This window comes from Dysidea avara, chromosome 6 (assembly GCF_963678975.1).
Source record: "Dysidea avara chromosome 6, odDysAvar1.4, whole genome shotgun sequence".
In the NCBI taxonomy this organism is placed as follows: Eukaryota; Metazoa; Porifera; class Demospongiae; order Dictyoceratida; family Dysideidae; genus Dysidea; species Dysidea avara.
This window is the reverse complement of record NC_089277.1, coordinates 35635434-35662191: the sequence shown is the minus strand read 5'-3', so window position 1 is coordinate 35662191 and position 26758 is coordinate 35635434. Positions and strand designations below refer to the sequence as shown.

Below are 26758 nucleotides of genomic sequence, written 5' to 3'. Positions count from 1 at the left end.
AGCTAACTAACATGGTTAACATATACCAGTCCATAATATACAGGTGCACAGATGTTATGGTTGACAGGCCAGAATGAAAGGTGTATATAGTGAATAGTATGTAGTATAGTTAGCTATGATACTACATTAATTTTATTGGTTTAAATAAGTAGATTGCATCACTGTATAATGATGCAAGTTTAGGTACCAGCCTATTAGGCTGGCACTGTTTTGAACATCATAGGTGAACCGAAGCATCAAGCATAATGTTAGCCTAATAGGCACAATAAAGTAACTGTATGTTTCTTGTTATATAACCAATGCATTTAAGCTGCACTGAGTGCATGCTTGGATTTAATCATATTCTACCTGTTAAATTGCCGCAAAAAGAATTTAATGAAGCAGCTTTGAAGCTTGTTTATCAAGTGATATTTTTGGCTGGAAAAACACACATTTCATGATTCTTACTATACAATACTGTAGTATGCTTTCAGCCTAAATTTACACCATGTGTACATGTACATGCATTTTAAATAATAACATCACATGCGAGAACAACAATTTAGTAATAAGCTCTATGCGACAAAAAGATAAAAGGGTGACATAGCTATATGTAAATTAGTTAGCTAAACTATATACTAATTAGTTAGTTAAACAAGTATCATACATAAGGTGGCTAGCTACACTATTAATGTCTATAGCAAACATCTAGTCCAAGTATAGTGTATACTGTATGTGTGTAGTTGCAGTACTAGTGTAATGAATTATTGGAGTGTGGTTTAGTTAGCTTGAAAAATAGTGGACAGATCATCATCACCTACAAGTAAACAAGAGCATCGTATCAACTTTATGTCATCTATAGAATATGTATATCACATTCCAAGAAACAGTTTACACATAGTTGAATACTACATTAATCACATAGTGATTTAGTTTGCCATACATTAGTCCCAATAGTATTATGTAGGAGCATAATTAATCCCAATTGGCATGGTTTGTTTCCGTAATTGCACTGTAAAATAGCCAATAAAATAACAGAATTACAGATGCCTTTCAAGTGCTACAACAAAGTGATATTGAGAAACCTTTTAAGTGCTGAAAGAATGATGCAATCACTTATTAGAAGTTAATGGCCACACAGAACTAGATAGATGTGTACTAGAAACCATGAAGGGTGATCACTATGTGATTAGTAGGTAATCACACACATTTGAGTGCAATTATGGAATAATTCTACTCAAAATTGCACTCAGCTCAAATTGCCTTGTGCAATTTTGACTAATACTTGTACAATTATTCCCTAATCACACTCAAATGTGTGTGATTACCTATACTAATTTTACATGTAGCACTTTTAATAGTGTCTGCTAGTCAAGCTGTGTACTTAAATCAAGACACACAGTAATGTGTCGTGCGGCCCAAGAAGCCAGCGTGCAACACCCATGAGTATATTGACAGGAAGAACGAAAACGCAAATTTTCGTACCTCCGTAGCTCTGTGCTGCCTTGATGAAACAAGACGATTTTTGCTGTGGACATGCCCGCCAACTTCAGCACTCCACATACCAACTTTGAGCGAAATCACTTCAAGCGTTCCAGAGATATGCGATTTCAAAAATTAGCATATTTTCTTCTTATGTTTCTTCTTATTTTTCTTCCTCTTTTCGCACACTTATAAAAATTGCCATAAAACGCGAACGCCTTATCCGATTGCCTTGAAATTTGGCACACAGAAGGGGGGTATAAAGGCACATATCAGTACCAACTTTGGCTGGAATATGATAAACAGGCAAAGAGTTATTAGCACAATTATTCACGAAAAATAACACCAATGTTGTCACGCCTACAGGGTAAACCGCGCATGGGAAGAAGCTGAAAATCAGTGGGTGAATAGGGTAACTATTGAACCTCAAACCATTTGTGGTTTGAAAGAAATCGAGCTAAAAACCACGAAGATACAACGAAAAAACCAACAGTGCGTAACAATTATGCAATTGTGAATAGCTAATAAAAAATCACTACTTGCCACGCCTACCAGAAAAACCGCTTGGGGTATTGCTTTGAAAATTGCTGTACAGATGGAGTAATTGTAACATGTAAACTGTATCACCATAGTTGCTGTATACTATAGTGTATGTTTGTTGTAACCTATATGTATGTTGTGCTTTGTTTAAAATAATAGTTATTGCGCATGCGTCGTATGCGTCGTTATCACACATGGTGTCAGAAGTGACTGTCGTTTCGTGATGGCTACGGTGAACCTACAGCCCCCAGCTCTGTTTTGTTTTCAAAAGACTGACAAGTGGCCTAATGGAAGCGTCGCTTCGAACAATATTGACTGGCGTCAGAACTAGCAGACAAGGGGGAAGAACGACAAGTAAGCACCCTTCTTTACTGCCTTGGAGAGGACGCGGAAGACGTATTAGACACAACGAAAATAACCTCTGAGAATAGGAAGAAGTACAGTAAAGTTGTTGACGCGTTTGACGATCACTTCAAGGTGCGAAAGAACTTAATCTTCGAACAGGCGCGTTTTAACAAGAGAAGTCAGTTGCCGAACGAGTCAGTGGAACAATTTATAACTGAGATACACCGACTAGGTGATAACTGTGAATTTGGTGAGATGAAGGAAGAATTCATCCGGGACCGTCTTGTAGTCGGGATCCGCGACCATACCCTGTCTGAACTTTTGCAGATGGAGGCGGAACTCACGTTGGACAAAGCCAAACGGGTAAGCTGCCAACGTGAAGCTGTGAAGGAGCAACCAGAAGTATTGAAAAAACCTGTTAAAGAAGAGACATCCCTTGATGCAGTAGCTAAAACAGGTCCCAGAAGGAAGCTACCAGTAATACCACCTCCAGCAGTAAGGCAAACAATAACACACCAGAATTGTAGAAGATGTGGAAAGGGCTCTCATCCACGACAGTCCTGCCCAGCAAGAGATGTGTCATGTTACTGCTGCAACAGGAAAGGACATTATAGCAGTCAGTGTTTATCTACCACAGTTGCCTGGCAGACCAGGGATGTGCATGAACTCTCCAGCCAATCAAATTACTCACAGCCAGAAACACCTGACAGGTATTTAGACACAGTGGAAGGTAATAAAAATAACATGTGGGCTATAACGATTCAAATCCAAGGCAAGCCGATAGTTGTTAAAGTAGACACCGGTGCTGAAGTTACTGCCATATCAGATTCAACCTGGAAGTCCATGGACATTGCCATGCTATTGGAAGAGACTGAAGTGTCACTTTATGGTCCAGACCAGACTGCTTGAATATCCTTGGTAAGATAAACCTTTCCCTCACCTACCAGGGGAGATGCTGCACACAAGATGTGTACATCATTAAAGACCTAAAGAGTGATCTTCTGGGACTTCCAGCAATAAAGGAATTAGAACTGTTGTTTAATGTATGCTCTGTTGGAAAAACTATCATTTCACAGTATCCTTCGTTGTTTACAGGGTTGGGAACATTTGCACGTGAATATACAATCAAGCTTAGACCAAACAGCCAACCATTTGCGTTATATGCTCCACGAAACATTCCTCTCCCACTACGCTCAAAAGTGCAGTGTGAATTAAAACGCATGCAAAGTTTGGGGGTAATTTCACCTGTCGAAGAACCAACCCCATGGCGTGCAGCAATGGTGGTGGTGCCCAAGGACTCAGGGGCAGTCCGAATCTGTGTTGACCTTAAGCTACTAAATGAAAATGTATTACGAGAAGTGCACCCTATGCCAAAAGTGGATACCACACTTGCACAATTATCAGGAGCAACTGTGTTCAGTAAATTGGATGCCAATAGCGGATTCTGGCAGATCCTCTTAGCCAATGAGTCTAAGTTGCTGACCACTTTCATAACCCTTTTTGGGAAGTTTTGTTTTAATAAACTACGATTCGGAATATCCAGTGCTCCAGAAATCTTTCAACACCACATGAATGAAGTACTTTCAGGCCTACCAGGGGTGCTTTGTCATGTCAATGATATTCTGGTGTATGGTAAAGACACAGCTGAACATGAGTCTAGACTACAGGCCACACTTCAAAGAATTCAGTCAGCCGGTATCACCTTAAACGAAGGTAAATGCAGCTTTTACCAGTCTTGCATATGTTTCTTAGGCCATGTGATAAACAAGCACGGAATTTCACCTGACCCAAAGAAAACCACTGTGATACTAGGGATGACACCACTATCCTCAGTTACTGAGCTCAGAAGATTCATGGGTATGATCAACCAGATGAGTAAATCCTCCCCAAATATTGCACATATCTCAAAGCCATTCCGGGAATTGTTGAGTTCTAAGACATCATGGACATGGATAGCTGACCAAGAAGAGGAATTTATTCAACTAAAGAAGGAGGTATGCTCATCCCATGTACTTTCCCTCTATGACATAGAAGCAAAGACAAAAGTCAGTGCTGATGCTTCAGCCTATGGGATTGGAGCCATCCTAATGCAGCAACAACAACAAGGAGCATGGCGACCAGTAGCCTTTGCTTCACGGGCACTCAATGAAGCTGAAACTCGTTATGCCCAAATTGAAAAAGAGGCACTGGCTTTGACATGGGCTTTAGAGAAGTTTGCTGAGTATGTCTTTGGCAAGAGTGTTATATTAGAAACTGACCACAAGCCCTTAGTACCTATATTAGGTAGGAAGAGTTTAGATCAGCTCCCACCACGAGTGCTTCGGTTCAGACTTCGTTTGATGAGGTTCCAGTATTTCATTCAGCACGTACCTGGAAAGACTCTGTATACAGCTGACACCTTGTCAAGAGCACCAGTTAAGGATATTTCAGATGACAGTAGCTCTTACTCCTCTCAAGAAATCGAACAGTTTGTACAAGCAATCACTGCAGCTTTTCCTGCAAGCCCTGACCGTTTGGACAGCTATCGTAAGTCCCAAGCTGAGGACAGTATTTGTTCAAAGCTAATCGAGTACTGCACTTCAGGCTGGCCTAATAGAAATAACCTGTCTAGAGAATTGAAAGACTTTTGGAGATTTCGAGGTGAACTCACCCTCAGTGACACACGCACTATTACTTTACCAATCCAGGATAGTCATCCCAGTGAGTATGAGACAAGCAACCCTAGAGAAGATTCATCAGGGTCACCAGGGCATCCAACGCTGTAGGATGCGTGTCTCTTCTTCAATCTGGTGGCCAGGTGTATCTAGGGAAATTGAGAATTTTGTACAATCATATCCTGTTTGTCAGAAAACCACAACTCCCAACAGAGAACCTCTGATTAGTACAGCATTACCAGGTCATCCTTGGGAGCACATTGCTTCAGACCTGTTTGAGCTTAAGAATTCTACCTATCTATTGACAGTTGATTATTACTCCAGGTTTGTAGAAGTGCAAAAGCTGAATTCAACAACATCATCCAGTGTCATCACACACTTAAAATCTATTTTTGCAAGGTTTGGCATTCCAGCTGAGATGATATCAGACAATGGGCCACAATTCAATTCACAGGAAATGACGGAATTTTCTGAGACTTATGGATTAGACATATTACAACAAGTCCACATTACCCCCAAGCCAATAGGTTAGCAAAGAGAATGGTAAAAACCATCAAACGTTTGTTTGAGAATTCTACAGATCATTACAAGGCTCTCCTCAGCTACAGGTCAACGCCCATGCCCTGGTGTTCCCTCAGTCCTGTAGAACTGCTGATGGGGAGAAGAATACGGACAGATATTCCCCAGGTGAAAGAGAACTTCATACCCAAATGGCTTCACATTTCAAACTTTAGAAGTCTTGATGAGAAGTACAAACGATTGCAAAAGGAATACTATGACAAGCGCCACAGAGTAAGACCACTACCATCACTGCCAGAAGACCAATCAGTCTGGGTTGAGACCAGAGGACTTAAAACCCCAGGACGAGTTTCACATGCAGCTGATACACCGAGGTAATATGTTGTTGAAACAGCCTCAGGGGATTTAAGAAGGAACCGTCCCCATTTAAGAACTCGCTCTGAAGCTGAAGAGACTATTGTTCCCACTCAGTCTTTTATTGGGCCCAGCAGACCAGCCACTAGATCTCTAACTGACTGTTGTCCATGCTCCAGATCGTCTGAGGTATTGACCTAGGGGGGAAGATGTAACATGTAAACTGTATCACTATAGTTGCTGTATACTATAGTGTATGTTTGTTGTAACTTATATGTATGTTGTACTTTGTTTGGAATAATAGTTATTGCGCATGCATTGTTATCACACAGTAATCATCTTAGAAAGGCTCTTCAATGGTGTAGAAGAATCAGATACTAAAGCCACAGAGTTATAACACGAAATCAAACTTGGTGTAGCAAGTGCGAGATCGAGATACTCTAATAGAGCAGTCATCCTGAAGAGAATGAGATCAGCTAGAAACAAGTAACCTGTATAGAGATCAGCTACAAACAAATTACCCTGTAGAGAGTTCAGCTACAAACAATTCACCCTGTAGAGAGATCAGCTAGAAGAAGTCACCTTGTAGAGAGTTCAGCTACAAACAAATCGCCCTATAGAGAGATCAGCTAGAAGAAGTTACCTTGTAGAGAGTTCAGCTACAAAGAAACCATCATGTAGAGAGTTCAGCTGCAAACAAATCACCTGTAGAGAGTTCAGCTACAAAGAATTCACCCTGTACAGAGATCAGCTAGAAGAAGTTACCTTGTAGAGAGTTCAGCTACAAAAAAATCACCCTGTAGAAAGATCAGCTGGAAGAAGTCACTTTGTAGAGAATTCAGTTACAAAGAAACCATCATGTAGAGAGTTCAACTACAAACAAGTGACCCTGTAGAGAGATCAGCTAGAAGAAGTTACCTTGTAGAGAGTTCAGCTACAAAGAAACCATCATGTGGAGAGTTCAGCTACAAACAAATCACTCTGTAGAGAGATCAGCTAGAAGAAGTCACCTTGTAGAGTGTTCAGTTACAAAGAAACTACCACGTAGAGAGTTCTGTAATAAATATATGTATTATATATATAATTTGTACATTTACTAATAAAATCAGAAATATTTAAAGTATTTAACGTCTGCTTCATCATTTCTTCTTCCTGTGGTAAAGAAAAAAAAAGATAGGTTAAAAACCCCCAAAGCTGGCCTAAATACAAAAAGAAGTGAAATCTAATCCAAAACAGCCAAGCTGTAAAAAAAGAGTGCGCCCCTCAAAAAGGCTATGGTGAAAAAGATGTGAAATCCAAGGTGGCGGCCAAGAAATGGCTGTGATGGTAGGTTAATGGTAAAAATTTTAATAATGACAATTCAGGTGAATTTTGTGCCAAGACCAAGTGGCACCAAAATTCACCTGAATTGTCGTTATTAAAATTTTTACCATTAACCTACCATCACAGCCATTTCTTGGCCGCCACCTTGGATTTCACATCTTTTTTCACCATAGCCTTTTTGTAGGCCGCACTCTTTTTTTACAGCTTGGCTGTTTTGGATTAGCTTTAACACTAATGCTCTAGTTTGAATAAACACTATATCATAAACTAGTATATTAAAAAGTTAGGAATCCAAGTGATAAAAAGTAGTGAAACAAAGATGAATGATGGTATTACAGGATAGCTCGGTGGCCTACATTTGCATGTTATAGCAATGATTTTGTTCAATGTCAATGTAGGGATGTTCCCACTGAGCTATGCTGTAATACCATCATTCATCTCTTGTTTCATTACTTTTCATAACTTGGATCCTTCTTTCATTTTTAATATTTTATAATATACTAGTTTGCTTGGGGTGTTTTTTGTTATAGCATATGTGTGACTGTTCTATAAGAGTGACTGCTGTATCAGAGTATCTTGTGTCAGTCTTTTACCTAGCAGAGTGTGTGTCACTATTTCATATTTTCATTGTGCTACAATTATGAATACAACTAGACCTATAATAAAGGGATGTGTCATCGTGATCAAGTAAATAGATTGCTAATAGGTGTGGTCTCGGTGCTCAATCTTTATTAATCAACCAAGATTGTGTGGTATTGAACCTATCGTGAAGTTACTGGTATCCACCGAGTGTAAGCACTTTAAAAAGTTTGCAGCACCCAGTCACATTTATGACAGGAATTGCCCTTATATTTCGTAGTGACTGGATTGGTGGCAGAGGAATTTCTCATACTGTGTTTCGTTTGTGACCCTGTATAATGGGGTGAACATAGTTGAAAACAAAGCATAACATTCACTTCACATACTGAAACAGAAATAAAATGTCCACCAGTGTATCTGCAGGTAGAGGCAACCTCCCTTGTTTTGCTACTTTTAATTTTATAATCCCTACTTTTGCACTGTTCCTGTATTGTGTACATAATATGCTTATGAACTTACCTGACTCCTTTTCCAACTTGTTTGTTTCATTTTGACAATCATTTGGGTCAGCACAGGCCTTTTGATAAGCTCCAAGTAGACCATCCAAGTCTTGATAAGTTGTAGCTTGTAGTGACTCTTCTATGATCAACTTCAACATCAGCATAAAAAGCGTACCATTCCTCATGATCACTGATTGCTTTTTTCTCATATACCAGAGTACATTTATTGGTTGGAAATCCTTTGAAATGAAGAAGTCAAAAAATGACTGTAACATAGAAGTACGGAACTGCATGAGAACATATAGTTCACCCTTGTGTTCATCAAATGATTTAGTGTTAATACATAACTGTATCACCAACACAGTATTGCTGCTCCAACCGGTACCAATTAGCTTAGTAATCTGTAGTAACAGTTCTGAATCTCTTGGAGCATCATGAGGTAGTGGAAGGATTAATGCAGGTGCATTATCAGGTGAGGAAGTGTAGAACACATAGCAAGGATTAACCTTACAAAACTTAATTAGCCCATCCACCTTCCTTAATGAATGACCGAGCGCAGCTGGTTGCAAACAGTGATAGCATTTTTCTTCACAATACCAGCATCCTTTATTACACTTGGAATCGACTGAGAGTAGGGACATCAGTGAATGGTCCAATCTGTGCAATTAAACAACATTACAGAAGTACATAAAATTAAGCAATGTGGCTATATACCAATTATAAAGATATTAATATTTCATGTGTAAGATTTTGGTGTGTCGTATGTACAGGTTCATAAGTTGCAATGCTGCAGTGACAATAGGAAACTTATTCACACAGTTTTAGAGTACTACTACAGGTATATTAAAAATTATTAATTTAAAAATGAAGCAGGGATCCAAGCAATAAAAAGTAGTGAAACAAGAGACGAATGATGGTATTACAGCATAGCTCAATGGCTACATTGGTTGTAGCCAGTACTCCGATTTCTTTCAAATCACTAAAATGTAAGGGTATAATGGTTAACTTATAGTATGTACATAATATAAAGTTATTCCCTGAAGAGGTTTACCCTGTAGCCATGACAAATATACAATCTTTTCTTATCAGCAAACTTAGCATTGTACATGCGTAATTCACTTTTTATCTTACCTAAATTTCAAGGAATTAAGCAATATATTTGCATTTTATAAAAAAAAATTGCAGATTAGAGGAAAATTCTTAGGAAGTGCACTACGTATAAATTTAAACATATACATTATACAGTGACTTTTAAATATATCTGATCCATACATAATACATTGCTGACCTAGTACAATTTACTCTTTGGATGAGTAATTCCAAATTATCAACTTTATTTATTTCAAGAAACAAATGAAAAGCACTTTCAACAATTTTGCAGTAATGAATGAAACGAGCTTTGTGGTGATCTGAAATTTTGTTGATGTCAATTAGAGGCTTGTTGATTACAAATTTCTGGTCTTGGTCACTCTCAACATAAGCCCCATAAGCCAGCTGCACTCCTTGAATATTTTCAACGATGATCACATAAAGTTTGGTTGTACCATATTCATAGTGAGCACCTAGAAATTGAGTAAAATTAGCTTCCTTTAAAAAAGATGTAAGGTGGCACAGAATAGCATGAGAGTCAGGTAGTTGCAAATATGGCTCGTGAGTACGAGGATGCTTTTGAATTAAAGTAAATCCTTTAGGGAGAAAGCTTAAGGAAGGCTGTGCCTGATGTAGAAATCTTGAAATAAAACTGGAGTAAGCTGTACTTGATGACTCTTTCAATATTGTGTGCATTTCTCTTTCCTTATCTGACTCCACTTCTAAAGAGGATGGCAGTTGACGCATTTCTGGTGAATCTGATGGCTTCCAAGTTCCTGAAGACACTTTGTACAAGTAATGGCGTAATGTGGTGGCTTCAATCATTTCTGCAACATCATCAATGGTTACCCAAAGAGCTTCTGGGATATACTCCCATCTGTTTTTCTCACTGGGAACGAACATTTTACCTCCTTCGGGAATAACAACACTTCCAAGTGGTGGAGTGTACTCAACTGATCCATTAAGTTTTAAAATAAAATTTAAATTAGCCAGTCGAACTACAATGAAATGATTCTGAGCACTGAAATCCCGTTTCCCTGTACTCAATGAATAATGTGACAGTTTCACAGATCCCGCATCAAACAAAGCACGAGTTAACATTGATTTTCGGGGGTGCTTTATATCCAAGTTGCTGGGATTAATGAGCATAAAAAGAGAAAGAAAACTGTCTGATATGGATTCAAAAGCTAACTGGCTTGGTACTGGCTCACCCTCTGCAGGTTTACCTTTTGTTTGGGTATACTTCACAGGCAAGCCAAGCAAATGATGGCGACAGTGAAGGAATATTGGATAAAACTCACTGGTCAAATCAAAGAATATAAAACCACGAAACAGCATTCCAATAACAAAATCATAAAGCCATGATCCATATGACACATGCACATCACCGTCATCTTCTGCACTGGAGCAGACAACATCAAACAGTTCTGTTGAAAATTTGTCTTCACCATTTTGACTAAGTCGTTGCTCACATTTCCCACACAGCATCCAATAAGTTATCTCACCGGGAGCCTTCTCCTTGGGTGAAATTAAATGTGATGCACAAGAAACGAATACCCGAGAAGAAGTACTAGAACTTGTATGTGAGTGATATCTTTTCAAAAATGATTTTGGCCACAAATGACTCCTTTTAAGATCACTCTTTGTACGGCAAAGGAGACACCTTTTGAGTTTGTTAAGCTTGTTGGTTCTGTGGATATAATCCAACAATGACTGATCAAGTATTCTTGAACCTTCAGAATCAATTTCACTGCTGTCCAACAAAGTACTCAGCAATTTAATGCATTCTTCTGTCTTGGTATAACAAGAGTTCATTTTTTCATTGGCCACTTGTTGATTAAATGTTGAATAATGTCTGTTCAGATATTCCTGTTCTTTTCTGTAAAGATGGTATAAGCATTTTGCCTTAGACAAAACAGCCTGAGGTGAAGCAGCAACTGAAGACAGTGAGCACAGCTCTATGCATTTGTCATACAAATCAGATTTGTAACAATGCTCGATTAGTCCAAGTATATCTGCATCTAAAACAATAAGTATATGTTAAAGCATAGCCGCGAGTGCTATATGAAAAATAAAGTACGAGGCGCGCGGCCGAGTACTTTATTTTTCATATAGCACGAGCAAGGCTATGCTTTAAATGATTTATGGAACTTTCTAGTCGTGTAGCTTCACCATACACTAGGACTCATAACTAACAAGCGTTGCACGAACTATTAGCAGCCTGAACGCACACAAACTAGTTTAACAAAGTAACTCACGCGTATTTCACCATAGTTTGGCATAGTAGACGTTCATTGCGTCTTTTGGCAGGTTTTGCTCGCAACCCACAATCGATTCTATTGTGAGTCACATGGAGAAGTATTTCCGTGATATCTCCAGGACTTGTCCGTTTACATTAACAAACGTAACAGCAACGTTACCTTTTCCCACCCATCATCGAAGCATTTAGGTATGTCTATAAAAGCAATCCAGTGGTGGAACTCGTATTGGCTGGGGTGATTGATCACTCAGCGCGGCGAGGCTATCAGCCTTCACCGGCTTGGGTGATTAGTCGTACTGGCGCGAGCCCCGTAGGCTATTAGCCTACACCAAGGCAAGTGGGCAACTGTGCTTTATTGCCCACAAAGAGTGCTTTATTGCACCGAAAAGAGTGCTTTATTGAACGAATAAAGCACTCTTTACGGTGCAATAAAGCACTCTTTGTGGTCGATGAAGCAGTTGGCCGGCTGAGAGTGTACTTTATGATATTTAAAGCACGCTTTTTCCTTTGATCTCGCCCACGCAAAGTTCTATAATAATCAATAATCATTAATTAAAGTAGTACATTAATAGTAGCAAGAGTTCATAATATATATACTGAGGAGAGTATATCCTACTCTCATATACTCCTGTAGAAGGGCGTATTGTGATGATGTAATGCTTCCGGGTTCTCCTGTTTCTCTTTGTGTAATTAATGATGTCATAAATTGAACATAATATTGATTGAACACATGCCTAACAATGTCATTAGCAACCAAATTAACTCTAGCTCTAAGCGTTCCTCACAGAACTACAATCGTTCCTTCATGGATTCAGACCGCTTCATAGGCATTTTTTGCTAGGCTATTCGCAAATACGGCTATCCTGAGCATCGCGAGTGTAGAATGATACTAATGATTCTTGCACTTTTACAGCTGCCCGTACGTCACAAACCACAACATCTTGTCATTACGTCATAACTTCACGATACCCCCTTCTACAGGGGTATATGAGAGTAGGATACTCTCCTCAGTATACATATATATAATGAACTCTTGATAGTAGGAATTCTTCAGAAAGGATCTTAAATTTATTACTATGCAGCTCCAAACATATACTGTATTTTTTGATACGTAGATGTCTGGGCGATTATTTTGGATAATTGCGAACCAGCTGAAAAATGTTGTTGCTCATTGTAGCAGCATTCTTGTGACAAGTCACAGGTTTCATTAGTTGTAGTAAGCCTTGCTCAACTAATCAAGCCATTGTAATATTGTACAAAACCTCGCATTAGGATGGCACCCCCTGGTCTTAATTTAGATTCCGGCATTTATTTGAGCCCGGCTTTAATATAGATATAAAGCAAAAAACCAATTTATTAATTACATGTGAATTGCACGAAATTGCTATAAAAAGAGTGGCTTGGTGTGAATAATATTACCAGTGACATTCTGTACATCAAATGAAATACATGTGAGATTGAGATGCTCTAATAAAGCAGTCACTTACTTTTGTAGTAGAACAATCAGCGGAATGGTTCATTACTTTATTACATTAGTCACTAAGTATCATTTGTACTAGCTTTCCAGGCAAATTGTAGATTTAGCAATTTTGCTGCTTCAAAGTCTTGCTGAACATTTTGATCAGAGAAGTAAAGAAAACATTAAAAATTAGGGAATAACAAAAGCATACACCATAATGTTAACTTTTCAGCAGAGAAATTTTCAAGAATAATTTTTTCCACAAGCATGCGTACTTAGCACACTTTGTGACTTACAATATAAACACTGTATTCACTGGACAATTCTCACATACAAATGCATGTACATAAATTTTTGTGGGGTGAAATTAATGTACTGTGCATAATTGAAGTGTATGCATACATGTAACACTTTCACACCTCAGATCAAAGGAGCCACCCGGGCTACATTTCGTATGTAGCCCAGCTAGTGGGCTACATACAAAATGTACAACTAGGCAGTGATTATATAGACGTTGAGGCTGTGGGGATCAATTAATACTCACGTGATTATGATGTACAATTTGAATTTCACCATGAAACCCACTCAGATGGAGAGTATTTTGTTATCCTCGCCATCCTATGAGTTGAAAACGTTGGGCTAAGGTGAGAACTAGTACTATAGCTTATTCACCAATCATTTCCACATGTTTTCAAATATGGACACGCCCCCATCATGAAGCTACCACTCTGGATGGAGTAGTCATTCTACAAGCAAGCTTACCTATCTAGGCCTTTAGTAAACTCCATATTTTTTCCATAAACAATTCAATAGCACATTAAACTCACATAACCGAAGTTTTCCATGATATCTCTAGGATATGTCCATTCATCGTAACCGAATATAACCAGAATATACTAGCTGCTGACCCATAATCGAAAATTTTATGTATGCATTAATTATATATATTCAGTGGCTGCACTCGTATTGGCTTGGGTGATTGATCACCCTGTACAGGCTAACAGCCTGATGAGTGTTACATATTAGCTGCAACACGGGGCATTTGCCTGATATGTATGCCCTCTGCCCTTGGGCCTGCGGCCCTCGGGCAGTCAGGCATACATGTCAGGCAAAGCCCTCATGCTCATGTTACAACTATTACATATATATGTACATGCATACATGTATATGTACAGATGTACGTAATACTGTACATGAAGCTAAAACATACTTTCTACATCTTTCATGAGCCTTTCAGCACACAAAGCTAAATCTTTAACATCACTGTCTTCATTCTGGGACAACTTTGCAATGTGTTTATTGCTCTGCAGTATTTGTTCATCGGTGAACAACTTGTACAGTGTATGCAGGTTTAGAAATGCTTTAAGTGACTCCTTCTGTACTTCCTCTTTGTCAGATAGCATAGACTTAATTATTAAATCAATAACTGGATTGGCACACTGATTAATCAGTGACAAATTTTTGGGATTACTTCTGATCAAATTAATAAGCACTCGTAATATTTCAGAATGTGTGTACCAGTGAGAGGTTGATCCCTTAGCGACGGCTTCTGCCAGCTGTTCCTTGCAATATTTTATCTCTTCACTATTTAATTCTAGTACACAGAAGTCTTGAAGTGCACAGTCCATGAAGCTTAAAGCAAACTTTGCCAGCATCTTTATTCGCATATTAGAACACTGAGCATAAAGGGGAAGAACAGTCATTGTGCTGACCAACTCTAATGCAGGCAGCATCTGTGGTCTCTGAGCACAGTTGAATATCACAATGAGAATTCCGAGAATGTGACCAATATCACCAAACTAAAGGTGAAATACAACAGTAATACTACAATATAATGAAATATATAGCGTACTGTATGTCAGCATAAAGATATACGTATCTAGCAGTACACAAACCACTTTATGAGTAAAATGTGATAATTTCCTGACGACATTCAACCATGATAATTATAATTACGTATATGATTGTACAGCTGGGTGATATACCAGTATGTATTGTAGGAGAAGGTATTTTAATGATACCAAGAGTGAATTTTACTATTCACTCATTACTGTACCGGACGAATTTAGAAAATACCGCCATATCGTCTAGAGCTACAGTCTGTAGATGACAGCTGATTCATACCATCATGTTTTTTCCTGCCTTTACCAATGTGAAAGATAACCTTCTAAAGTCATTTTAGCATGTTTCATCAACTGTCTTCACACTTCCAAAAGAAAGTTCATTTGACATATTATCTAAAATTTATAGAACTTTGCGTGGGCGAGATCAAAGGAAAAAGTGTACTTTAAATATCATAAAGTACACTCTCAGCCGGCCAACTGCTTCATCGACCCCAAAGAGTGCTTTATTGCACTGCAAAGAGTGCTTTATTCGTTCAATAAAGCACTCTTTGTGGGAAATAAAGTACAGTTGCCCACGTGCCTTAGTGTAGGCTAATAGCCTACGGGGCTCGCGCCAATACGACTAATCACCCAAGCCGGTGAAGGCTGATAGCCTTGCCGGGCTGAGTGATCAATCACCCCAGCCAATACGAGTTCCACCACTGGATTGCTTTTATAGACATACCTAAATGCTTCGATGATGGGTGGGAGAAGGTAACGTTGCTGTTACGTTTGTTAATGTAAACGGACAAGTCCTGGAGATATCACGGAAATACTTCACCATGTGACTCACAATAGAATCGATTGTGGGTTGCGAGCAAAACCTGCCAAAAGACGCGATGAATGTCTACTATGCCAAACTATGGTGAAATATGCGTGAGTTACTTTGTTAAACTAGTTTGTGTGCGTTCAGGCTACTAATAGTTTGTGCAACGCTTGTTAATTGCGAGTCCTAGTGTATGGTGAAGCTACACGACTAGAAAGTTCCATAAATCATTTAAAGCATAGCCTTGCTCGTGCTATATGAAAAATAAAGTACGAGGCGCTTGGCCTCGATGCTAATAAAGCACTCGGCTTCGCCTCGTGCTTTATTAGCATCTTGGCCGTGCGCCTCGTACTTTATTTTTCATATAGCACTCGCGGCTATGTTTTAACATATACATACAATCCATAGCATGGTGTGTATTTGTATCGTGATATTTTCTATAATACCATACCGGCTTTTAAAATTCTTATACCGCCCAGCTCTATATGGTTGATTATAATTATGTGCAATTTATCCCACATTACCAATGGAATTTGTCATAGATTAATCAATTCTTAATGAAGTGTAAGAACATTAACATGAATGAAGTGCATAACTTTGATTAAGTATTCTCAGCATTGATAACAACATGCATACAAAAAGGATGCTTATCATTACAATGGGGCCCTACTTTCATACTGGTACCTGAAGTACAGTCAGTAAACAGTCAGTAAACAAAATTATAACAGTGGAACTTCTCTAAGATGGACACTATCTGGGAATTTATTCTTGAAGAACTGTCCTTATTTGGAGGGTGTGTGGACTATTATTATAACAGTCAGTTTGCATTAACCTGAGCCCTTGTTTCTAGTTAATAACATGGTCCAGCTGCCCAAACATTTAGTAGTACCATGAAACCCTATAAATACTGCAACTTTCATCAAACAAGCACTTTATACCGACAAGAACAAGTGAGTTATGAGAAAAGAACAAGTGAGTTATGAGAAAAGAACAAGTGAGTTATGAGACAAGAACAAGTGAGTTATGAGACAAGAACAAGTGAGTTATGAGGCCTTTAAAATATCTCATACATTTAGTATGGACAATTAATTCAGGTGTGCAAACATGTTTACAACACGAAAACATGCTTGTTCCAGTGCAAAACCATTGGGAGTGAACACATGTTCACCTATTTGATATTACTATATTTGGCAGGACTCTGATGAATGTGAGCTGACTATAATTGGCACATTTTCACTATAAGAAATTGCATGTCTACAATTCATGGTGGATTTATAGTGGGGTTCCCCATGTCTGCAATTCATGGTGGATTTATAGTGGGGTTCCCCATGTCTGCAATTCATGGTGGATTTATAGTGGGGTTCCCCATGTCTGCAATTCATGGTGGATTTATAGTGGGGTTCCCATGTCTACAATTCATGGTGGATTTATAGTGGGGTTCCCCATGTCTGCAAATTCATGGTGGATTTATAGTGGGGTTCCCCATGTCTACAATTCATGGTGGATTTATAGTGGGGTTCCCATGTCTACAATTCATGGTGGATTTATAGTGGGGTTCCCCATGTCTGCAATTCATGGTGGATTTATAGTGGGGTTCCCCATGTCTACAATTCATGGTGGATTTATAGTGGGGTTCCCCATGTCTGCAATTCATGGTGGATTTATAGTGAGGTTCCCCATGTCTACAATTCATGGTGGATTTATAGTGGGGTCCCCATGTCTGCAATTCATGGTGGATTTATAGTGGGGTTCCCCATGTCTGCAAATTCATGGTGGATTTATAGTGGGGTTCCCCATGTCTACAATTCATGGTGGATTTATAGTGGGGTTCCCATGTCTACAATTCATGGTGGATTTATAGTGGGGTTCCCCATGTCTGCAATTCATGGTGGATTTATAGTGGGGTTCCCCATGTCTACAATTCATGGTGGATTTATAGTGGGGTTCCCCATGTCTGCAATTCATGGTGGATTTATAGTGAGGTTCCCCATGTCTACAATTCATGGTGGATTTATAGTGGGGTCCCCCATGTCTGCAATTCATGGTGGATTTATAGTGGGGTTCCCCATGTCTGCAATTCATGGTGGATTTATAGTGAGGTTCCCCATGTCTACAATTCATGGTGGATTTATAGTGGGGTTCCCCATGTCTACAATTCATGGTGGATTTATAGTGGGGTTCCCCATGTCTGCAATTCATGGTGGATTTATAGTGGGGTTCCCCATGTCTACAATTCATGGTGGATTTATAGTGGGGTTCCCCATGTCTACAATTCATGGTGGATTTATAGTGGGGTTCCCTATGTATGCACACATAAAGATACTAAATAACAAACCTGAAGAAAATCATTTTTTATTCCAACATAAAGAAATGATAACATCCAAAAGCAAAATTTGCTTTTTCCCAATTGAAAACAAAATTTATCATCATTAGATCCAGTCATGAGACAACCGTAGACAGCATTGCCAAATAAAGGAAAATCTGTGAGCACTAAACAATACATAAATTATATGTAATAACTGTCACTTGAAGTTGTACTAAAGTACAAAATTTAATTGGTCTCAAATAGTCGCAAAACTCCACCTCAATTTACCTGAACATGCATCAAAACAGTAAAATTATTTGACATTTAATACATATCACTGCCCACATGTAGCCATGGAATTCTCCATGTATGGCAAGGTGCGTGGACTTTGGTGCACCCATGTGTGGCTTCAGCTTTATTTAGACATTTGCTTTTACACATGCTGAAAGAGACATGGCTATCATGTATAAAATACCATGCATATGTGAGGTTGTAAGTGAACTGTACAATAGAATGCTTAAAAGCACTGGCTATGCTTGTGCACACAAAAAACACAGCACTTGAGGATGTCTCAAGACCATGTATATAATACAGCAATCAGCTTTGCCTTGCCCATCAAACTTCTGTGTTGTATGGTATGTACATGTGGTATGCATGTTTAATGAATGCTGACATAGTATAAATTAATATGTACATACCATGCCAGTGATCTACCAGCTCATGCAGTGATGATAAGCAAACTGAGTTTTCAGCAAAGAAAGCTACAATTCTGTCCTGAATATCTTGACTAAGTGTCATCATATCTCGGATAAATCCTAACAAAATGGTGAGACTATTCAGGATAAACTTAGTAAGTCCAGTTGATGCAGACAAAACTTCCTGAGCAAACCGTGAAAAGTGCTTCATAGCACAAATAAACAAATCGAAAGGACACAATGACATTGCTGTCAGATTATCAAAATTCTCAGCAGACTCAATAACCAGCTCGGCAGGATCAGAACGTACATGTTCACCATCGGACACAACTATTTCTGTGTTTTTCTTCAGTGGTACTACCACTTCTGGTGTTATCATCATAGACACCAATTGATCAAACAACTCCAGGATACCGGGATCAGTGTGTTTCTTCTGAAAAGCCAGTACCAAGGCAGGAGTATTCCATTGGAGAAAGGCAACTCTGTTTTCATCCAACACTAGAATATCTTTCATGTAATGACAAATAGGATAAGTTGTTACTTCATTATAAGTAGGCTGTGATTGTAGGTAGTTGAGAAAGCTTTGTATTTCAATTGTATCTAAAATCATGGATTGCTTGTTTATGCAGGTAAGGAAGGGAAACAGTCTGCTGAGTATTACTTTAGCTAAAATCCTTAGCATTTGTATACCAGATGTTGTTACTGTCATAATACACTTCACACAAGATGGACGTGGTAAAATGCAGGGACCAGTGGTAGAATAATTCAACAGGTGGTAAATGGTGTCCAGTACTGATTGAATCGCTATCAGTTTAACCTGTAAATTTAAGTAAAAATATGAACTTACATGTGTTTCTAGAATAATTATAGTAGTAAACTTTGACATGATTTTCAATCCCCCCTTCCAGGTAATCGCACTTCTTTTTTATTGTATTACCTTTATCCTAATAGCTGAAAGGTATTCTTAAAAGTTTCAGTAGCATTACAGAAATTTAAAAGCTACAGCTCTACAAAAGTATAACAGTCATACCAGAAAAGATAGATTTCTACAGCAATAACAGAAAATAAACTACAATGAGTAAAATTAATGAATACAATGTCATACAGAGTTCTAACGTACACTGCTACTCAATGGCAAAGCAAACCTACAACAGCCAAATTCGCTTTTAAAATGGATGTTATCATTGCAATATACATTTATAAATAGGTCATGGACTGCTTTTGTTCACATATTGTTAACCACAAAGTTGATATTAAACAATAAACATGTAAAAGATATGTACCACTCTGCGTGGGCAGTTCAAAGGCCCCTCCAGTGCCATAATTTGTATATGGCACTCTTGCTGACCGCAGCAAGTGCATTATAACTTATAACGCACTGGTTGCAGTTTTTGCAGACCACAACGAGTGCTTATAAGTTATAATGCACCGAACCGTGGTGCAATATACAGATATTGCACTGGCTGCGATTTTGTGCAGCAATGCACAAGTGCCGGCAGCCTAGACCACTATGACACCTCACCTAATAGGTGGAAAGACACCTCACAGATTACTAGAGTTCTTTTATAGCCTGACATGTGAAGGTCGATTGTGGGCCATAACGTCACCAATATGTATAATGTTTACCAAGCAGCCAATGGCGATCGAAAAGCCAATGCGGTGGACACAACTCTGGTCTACATATATATAAACGCACTTATACACCTTATTAGTCTGGTGCCATCTGAGCCCAGATTAAACTGTAGTCTACTTCAACAATGACTCAATAAAACTATTATATTCTAAATAATGCTCATCTTTATGTTCAATAGTGGTAACCAGTTTTTGTCATGCCACCAGATTCAAGTTTAGCCAGTATGAATAGTAAGAATTAGACTGGTATCGTTTAGTAGTTAGATTTTGTTTACTTAAACCATCTATTAGCTGCTTTTTTCACTTGAGAGAATCACTATGGCGATTAGGCCACCAATTGTAGATTCCTTGTTTCCTGTCACCCGCCCTCATGGTAATTTTCGAGCCGCATGCAAATTTATTATTGCATTTGATAGTCACGTGAGCTAAATATATTTAATACTCGCTAGTTGTGTGGTCGTGTCATTGGAAGACTAGGTTATTGGATAGGTGGACTCTGATGTGAGTTTGTGTTGTTATTTAGTGCATGGCATCCGGCCTAATACTAGCAGTGAATCTCTTCTAGTAGCCATTGGTAAGGCCACTCCAAGAAAATTCCTTGTTTCCCATTTCATTGTCCTCAAAAATACATGCGGGCAGGCGGTTCATTATCTATTATTCATTATAGATATTTCGACTAATTTTCAAAATTCATAACTAATTTATATACAGGTAAGAATACAGTAGCTAGAAACATTTAAACCAAGAACCTGAACAGCAAGCTTTCTGAATGCTAAACTAGTTACTGCTATGCATCACAGGATAAATAATGAATAAAATGTTCAGTTTACAGTAATAATTAATGACCATGCGGGAAGAGAATCTGCATGCGGGCGGGAAATGGGAAACAGTGAATTTTCTTCTAAACTTGAGATGCATATCAACACGAGCATTCTCAATCTGTTGTTAACACTCGGAAAATTCGTACTGTTGAAGTTATGGTACAGAGTCAGGCTAGTAAGTACAGTACTAACTAGCACGTATCACCACAAGCATGGCAGCCCAGCAGCTCTATACATAAATGCCTTTCCGGAAACACTGCAACACATCAAATCTAACCTTCTAGAGGTTTGAATCTTAGTAAAATCTTTAACTAACCTTGAATCTAGCTCTCCTGAATTTAAGAGAGAAAAAAGCAATTGGAGTTAATGGGCTCCCTTTGATATCCTTGATATTTAATAATAGATTTTAACAATATAATAAATAATAGTCGCCCGCCCGCCCGCCCGCCCGCCCGCATGGTATTTTTTGTCTGACTAGGACAGAAAACAAGGTATTTACAATTGTTGGCCTTAGTCTGGTGCTTAGTCTATATGGCGATTGAGTCATCACGCTGGCATGCTGAGCACTACATGATGAGAGTCGAACAGCAAATGCAGGTTAGTGATATAACCCATAGCGCACTAGCTTTCAATATCTCGGGTGGCTGCAGTACTGTAGAGGAACATCATCACAACGTTCGGCTTGGTTACCCACAATCGATGTTAGAAACCTCGCCTTTATAAGTGTTACAGCTGTCTCCCCACCTATTAGGTGAGTGGTACATAACAGTTATACAACGTGCACTCGTGCTCTGCCTGTATAAATGCACTTGCCTTTATATCAGGCAGAGCACTCATGCCCGTTGTATAACTATATAATAATTTGTTTTAAAAGGTATTGCAAATGTAACAGCATCAAACAAGTAAGTTGAATCAGTCTCTATCACTACAGTGTTTCCCTTCTTCTAAGGCTGCTTTCTGCTAGTTTCAGCAAAACTTGTTCGTGCATGTGCTAAACAGCATGTGGCCACTTCTTTTTTCTTCAGACGATGGGAGTACAATCACCACAGGTAAGTACTATAGATCTGTTCTTTATTGTAATACACAACACTATAAGTGACTATAATAACAGTATGTAGTTCACGCCTATTTCAGTTTAGGTACTCTATACTGACACACAGCATCATTGATAGTGAGTCAAAATTATATTCTACTCACAAGTTATATTGCTGTGTGCCATACGGAGCCTGTACTGGTTAATAGGTTGAAAATAATTCACACGTAATTACCCATTGCTGTAACAAGAGTTCATAACCGTGAAACATACATACCATAAAATTCCTGGTATATGGTACCTCAATCACATCCTGGATAGCTATTTAGTTTTGTGGGTCATCAGGTTCAGTATCCATGACCCATTGGTCATTGAGAAATTTACATGTGTATCAAGATTAAAAGTTTTAGTAAAACTACATTGTGATTAATTGATTATAGATTTTAGTCATTGATGTTCCTGATCATCTCATCACTTTTAGGAATGCTAAAATGTTTCAGATTTACTGATAATCACACCAGCCAGAACTATAGCTGAACTACAGCTATACTACTCATGCTTTAATAAACTATTGCATGCTATTCCATTACACTTAATTACCATGTTTTGAGAATCCTCTAAGTGTGGAATGTCCTCCAAATGTTTATACAACATGGACAACAGTAATTGCACATCGTCTTCAGAAATTTCAGATAACGGGAATTTCAACACACAATTTAGCATGGCACACTCAAGTAGAAGCAAGCCCCTGGTAGTAGCCACTGCATCTATACCGGTAAAATGCACACACAACATTTACCAAGGCATATACTGTGCAATTGCACTGCACCTACAGTATACAGCCAAACATTGTTACACACGCACACACGCACGCACACACAAACACACGCACGCACACACACACACACGCACACTGATAATTTGTCACTGTCAATGACAAAAAGGATTATTAACATGGGTATCTATGGTATGGTATATTGTGTATGATATTTAAAAGGGATTAATATCATGAACCACGATAGTGGGTTCATAATAGGACTAAGAGGTGTACATTTGCTGCTTCAAAAATGCAGCAACTAACAAAAGAATCTGGCTCTCCCCAACCACCTACAACTTAGCAGCCTGTTTGTGCCCCTCCCCTAGCCAGGTCCTGGATCCGCCCCTGTGACCATGGCATATTAACAGCAACACACAATTCTCGATAAATGGGTGTAGGTTTCTTGAGTATATACACCTCCATTTACCGCATGAGGTTGTTAATTTATATATGTCACATTTTGATTAAAACAGCATAATATCACTAGAACAATTCAAACCATAGAATATACAAGTTTTAATAGATCCATATTGTTGTTATGTTATTATGAATGTATGTTTAAGTGACCTAAATATGTAACAATAGTACTAAAATTGTGGTGATTAAAGATAATAATTTGGTCATATTCCACTTAACAATGTCCACCTCAGGTGGACGCCAAAATGAATGGGTATTTGAACTAGACGAGACCCCTAACCCATAACCTTGGTCCGTATTTCCTTGATCAAAGAGACTAATGCAAAAAGATTTAATTGTAATCGTCAGGACTACAAGGTTGGTAGGTTGAATAAAACTAGCTAAAAAGGAGTACAGAAATTGAAGTGTTACACTTATATTCAAGCAAGAGGGTGTGGTCACAACAAAACATTCACTGTAGTTTATATTACATTATACACTGTATGTAAATTTTGAGGTGATGCACTTTAGTATCCAAATGAGTAGATACATTAGAAAGGGTACAAAAGTCTTGCCCAAAAGGGTAATGATTTTGCTTTAGTTTGATAATAAATAGATTTTTAGCTATCTATAACACAGTGGATCAGTTGGACTTGTAAAAACAACTGGGCTACTGAATTGCCTGATTTGATCATCATAGCTACATTGGTTCACTTACTAGTTATATCTTTTGTATCCATCTCGTTCAATGACAGATCCATTACGAGTTTTAATATGCTCAATTTATTTGTGAACAACAGTTTTCCTGCTTGCAATTGTACACACTGATTAGTGCTGGAAAATATTTCTAACAGTTTGTCCATATAGAATAACATTTGAGATAAGGTAACTCCGTCCACCTCTCCTTTATGTGCGTCCTTGCGTCCAACTAATCTTGCCGAGTAAAAACGCAAAAATTTATAAAACTTATCCAGAAATTCGATACTCGTCACTTCGTCTAAATACCCTTCCTTTGTGAGCGGTTCCATTCCCTTTACATCCGGCCAGTTTACAAAGTCAAAGCCTTTGCTTGGATGTTCAGTCCAGCGTTGTTGAATGTCTGCCTGTTTAGCCATTACCGCGAGAATGTTCCCCCAACCAAATAATTAAAACCGCAAATTTTTTTAACCAGGCGCACGCCCACAGCCGGCCGAAGGCCGGCTGTGGGCGTGCGCTTGGTTTACTGTAATTGTTTCCGTAAAAGTGTGTGTGTGTGTACCTATCTATCTACCTATGTTTGTCCGTACGCACTCACGTGAGCAAAATCGTTTAATAACGGTAAAAGCAGCTTTTACGTAAGAAGTAAAAGTGAAATGAAGTCTGTATTAAACTTCTGCACAGGTGAACTTTGCTCTGAGGTGGTTTCTTTTCGGCGGACTGAAATACGGGTGTGGTGACTTTCCTCAGACTACCTTCCCCTTGAGGTTTTCAGGCATTTAGCAACTGAAAAACAACGGTGCAGGCCTCGTACACTGCCAGGAATAGCCTATCGCTTCGAGTTGAAAGGGGGCGTATCCCTTACGTACACGAACGAAAATGAAGAGCAGCTTTAAGGCTTTGTCGAGAGAATTTGTGGGAAAAAACACGTTAGTCACACTATAAAACAGTTTAGAAGATAGTTTTGTGCATAATATGTTGGTTAAAGCGGTTTATTTAACAAACGCTTCCTTAGCAGTGCATAGCAACGTAATTGAACGAATTAGGAATATTTCATGAATTACGAAATACGAGAAAAAGCTAATTATATTATCAAACTACCCTATTGTAAAGTAGTAATACATAGTTGGTTAATTCATAGTAGTATATACTGTCTATAGTTATTCCAGATGAGTTAGCTAGCTGCTTGGCGCCTGGTTTTTAGAAGTAGCACAACATCAACTTGTTTTTTTTGATCCCCAAATAATTATTTGCCCACGTGCATATATATATAAATCTATGATTTGACAACTCTCATAACTTTAGGTGTGTGTGGGTGCGTCCATGGTGCGTGTGTGTGTGTGTTGGCGGGGGGGTTTAAACCAATATTATATATTATAACCTTTCAATTTTTATGATTCAAGGACAAGATAATATAGAATTCTAACTTTAATTACTAGTTGGCATTGCAGCAATGGTGAGATAACAGTGCACAGTTAAAGCATCTTTGTACCATTCGTATATCTATGTTGCAACTATTCTCAAATATCTTTTTCAGTTTACAATAATATTTTGATCAGTGGTGTATATGTAACTAATTCTCTTTCATCTATATCGTAAGCATGAGCAATCTAAGTAAGAAGTGGGAATACTTGTTAATTCCAATTAAGCATTTCAACCCATTGGGCAAGCATCAAGTTTGTATCTACAAATGAAATTACCCACTATAATATATACATGCACATAAAACCATACAAAGAAGTTATTTGCCTTTAAAATAGAACTGTTGATGCCTATAATCACAGCCCGAGCCGAACATAATACTTTTGAGCAATCGGTATATGTCAGCTGGGATGTTTGACTTGTAGTGGCTTTTACCCCTTAAATATAATTTTGACCCCCTTTTGTTGGTTCCAAGATTAGCTTCTTGTTTCCATCTCTCAAAGCCCAAGTGTGCATGCAATCGTACCTGTACTGTAGTTTCTGTCCTTCTAGCTAGCGCAGTAGTGTTCAGCACCTCCTCCCTCACCCTATATCTGCCTTTGATGTGGGATGCAACTAACTCTACATCAACACTTTGTAGTTTCCACTGCTGTACATAGATTTATTAATCATCCATAGCAAAACCTGATTAGTTGCTACTTATTGCTGCTCACCTCAAATTTCATTACAACCACTGATGATGTTTATATATTTGGTGTGGAAAGGATTGGCCATGCAATTATAATCATTTTACAGCACAGAAAACATCTTAAAGGCAGGAAAATGTACTTACTTTGACATACAGCATGCTGCTTGTGATACAGAGCATTATAATATTTATAATGAATACTGAAAATGAACTCCCATGGCAATGCACCTACGTTGCAAATACCAGGATGAGAAACTAGTGATCAGTTTGTCTGGCTTAGCTATATTGCCCAGTGCTAACAAGTGCATAGAAAAAATGTTGACGTCACCTAAGTGGCCTAAAAAATTTAAGAGGCTGCATGACAAATGGAAAAGAGAGAAAAAGACTATGCTAATTAGATAAACTTGGTGATATACCATTTATTGCAAAAATAACATAATCAGTTATCATACCATGACAGATAGTCTTTGAAAACCAGATTCTGGTGGTTGCTTGCAGCCTTTGGTGTTTAGTTACTCAAT

General features: G+C 38.4%; 1 protein-coding gene across 1 annotated transcript; it reads right to left on the bottom strand.

Annotated features, from left to right (window-relative positions):
- Positions 1-521: 521 nt before the first annotated feature.
- On the bottom strand, positions 522-24571 carry LOC136257813 (uncharacterized). The gene is made up of 8 exons (XM_066051118.1): positions 24150-24571; positions 22819-22985; positions 18736-19549; positions 18068-18222; positions 14294-14882; positions 9564-11385; positions 8295-8932; positions 522-796 (listed from the first exon to the last, which is right to left on the bottom strand). The coding sequence occupies exons 1-8, from the start codon at positions 24544-24546 to the stop codon at positions 759-761; spliced, it is 4620 nt and encodes a 1539-aa protein (XP_065907190.1). The 5' UTR covers positions 24547-24571; the 3' UTR covers positions 522-758.
- Positions 24572-26758: the final 2187 nt, after the last annotated feature.

What these genes read in the sequence shown, in the direction of transcription:
- LOC136257813 (XM_066051118.1), bottom strand. Translation starts at nt 24,546, where the DNA reads ATGGCTAAACAGGCAGACATTCAACAACGCTGGACTGAACATCCAAGC. An exon ending in GGATACAAAAGATATAACTA is followed by an intron (nt 22,986 to 24,149) that starts GTAAGTGAACCA and finishes TTACCGGTATAG; the next exon opens with ATGCAGTGGCTACTACCAGG. An exon ending in GCTCATGAAAGATGTAGAAA is followed by an intron (nt 11,386 to 14,293) that starts GTATGTTTTAGC and finishes TTATTGTTTTAG; the next exon opens with ATGCAGATATACTTGGACTA.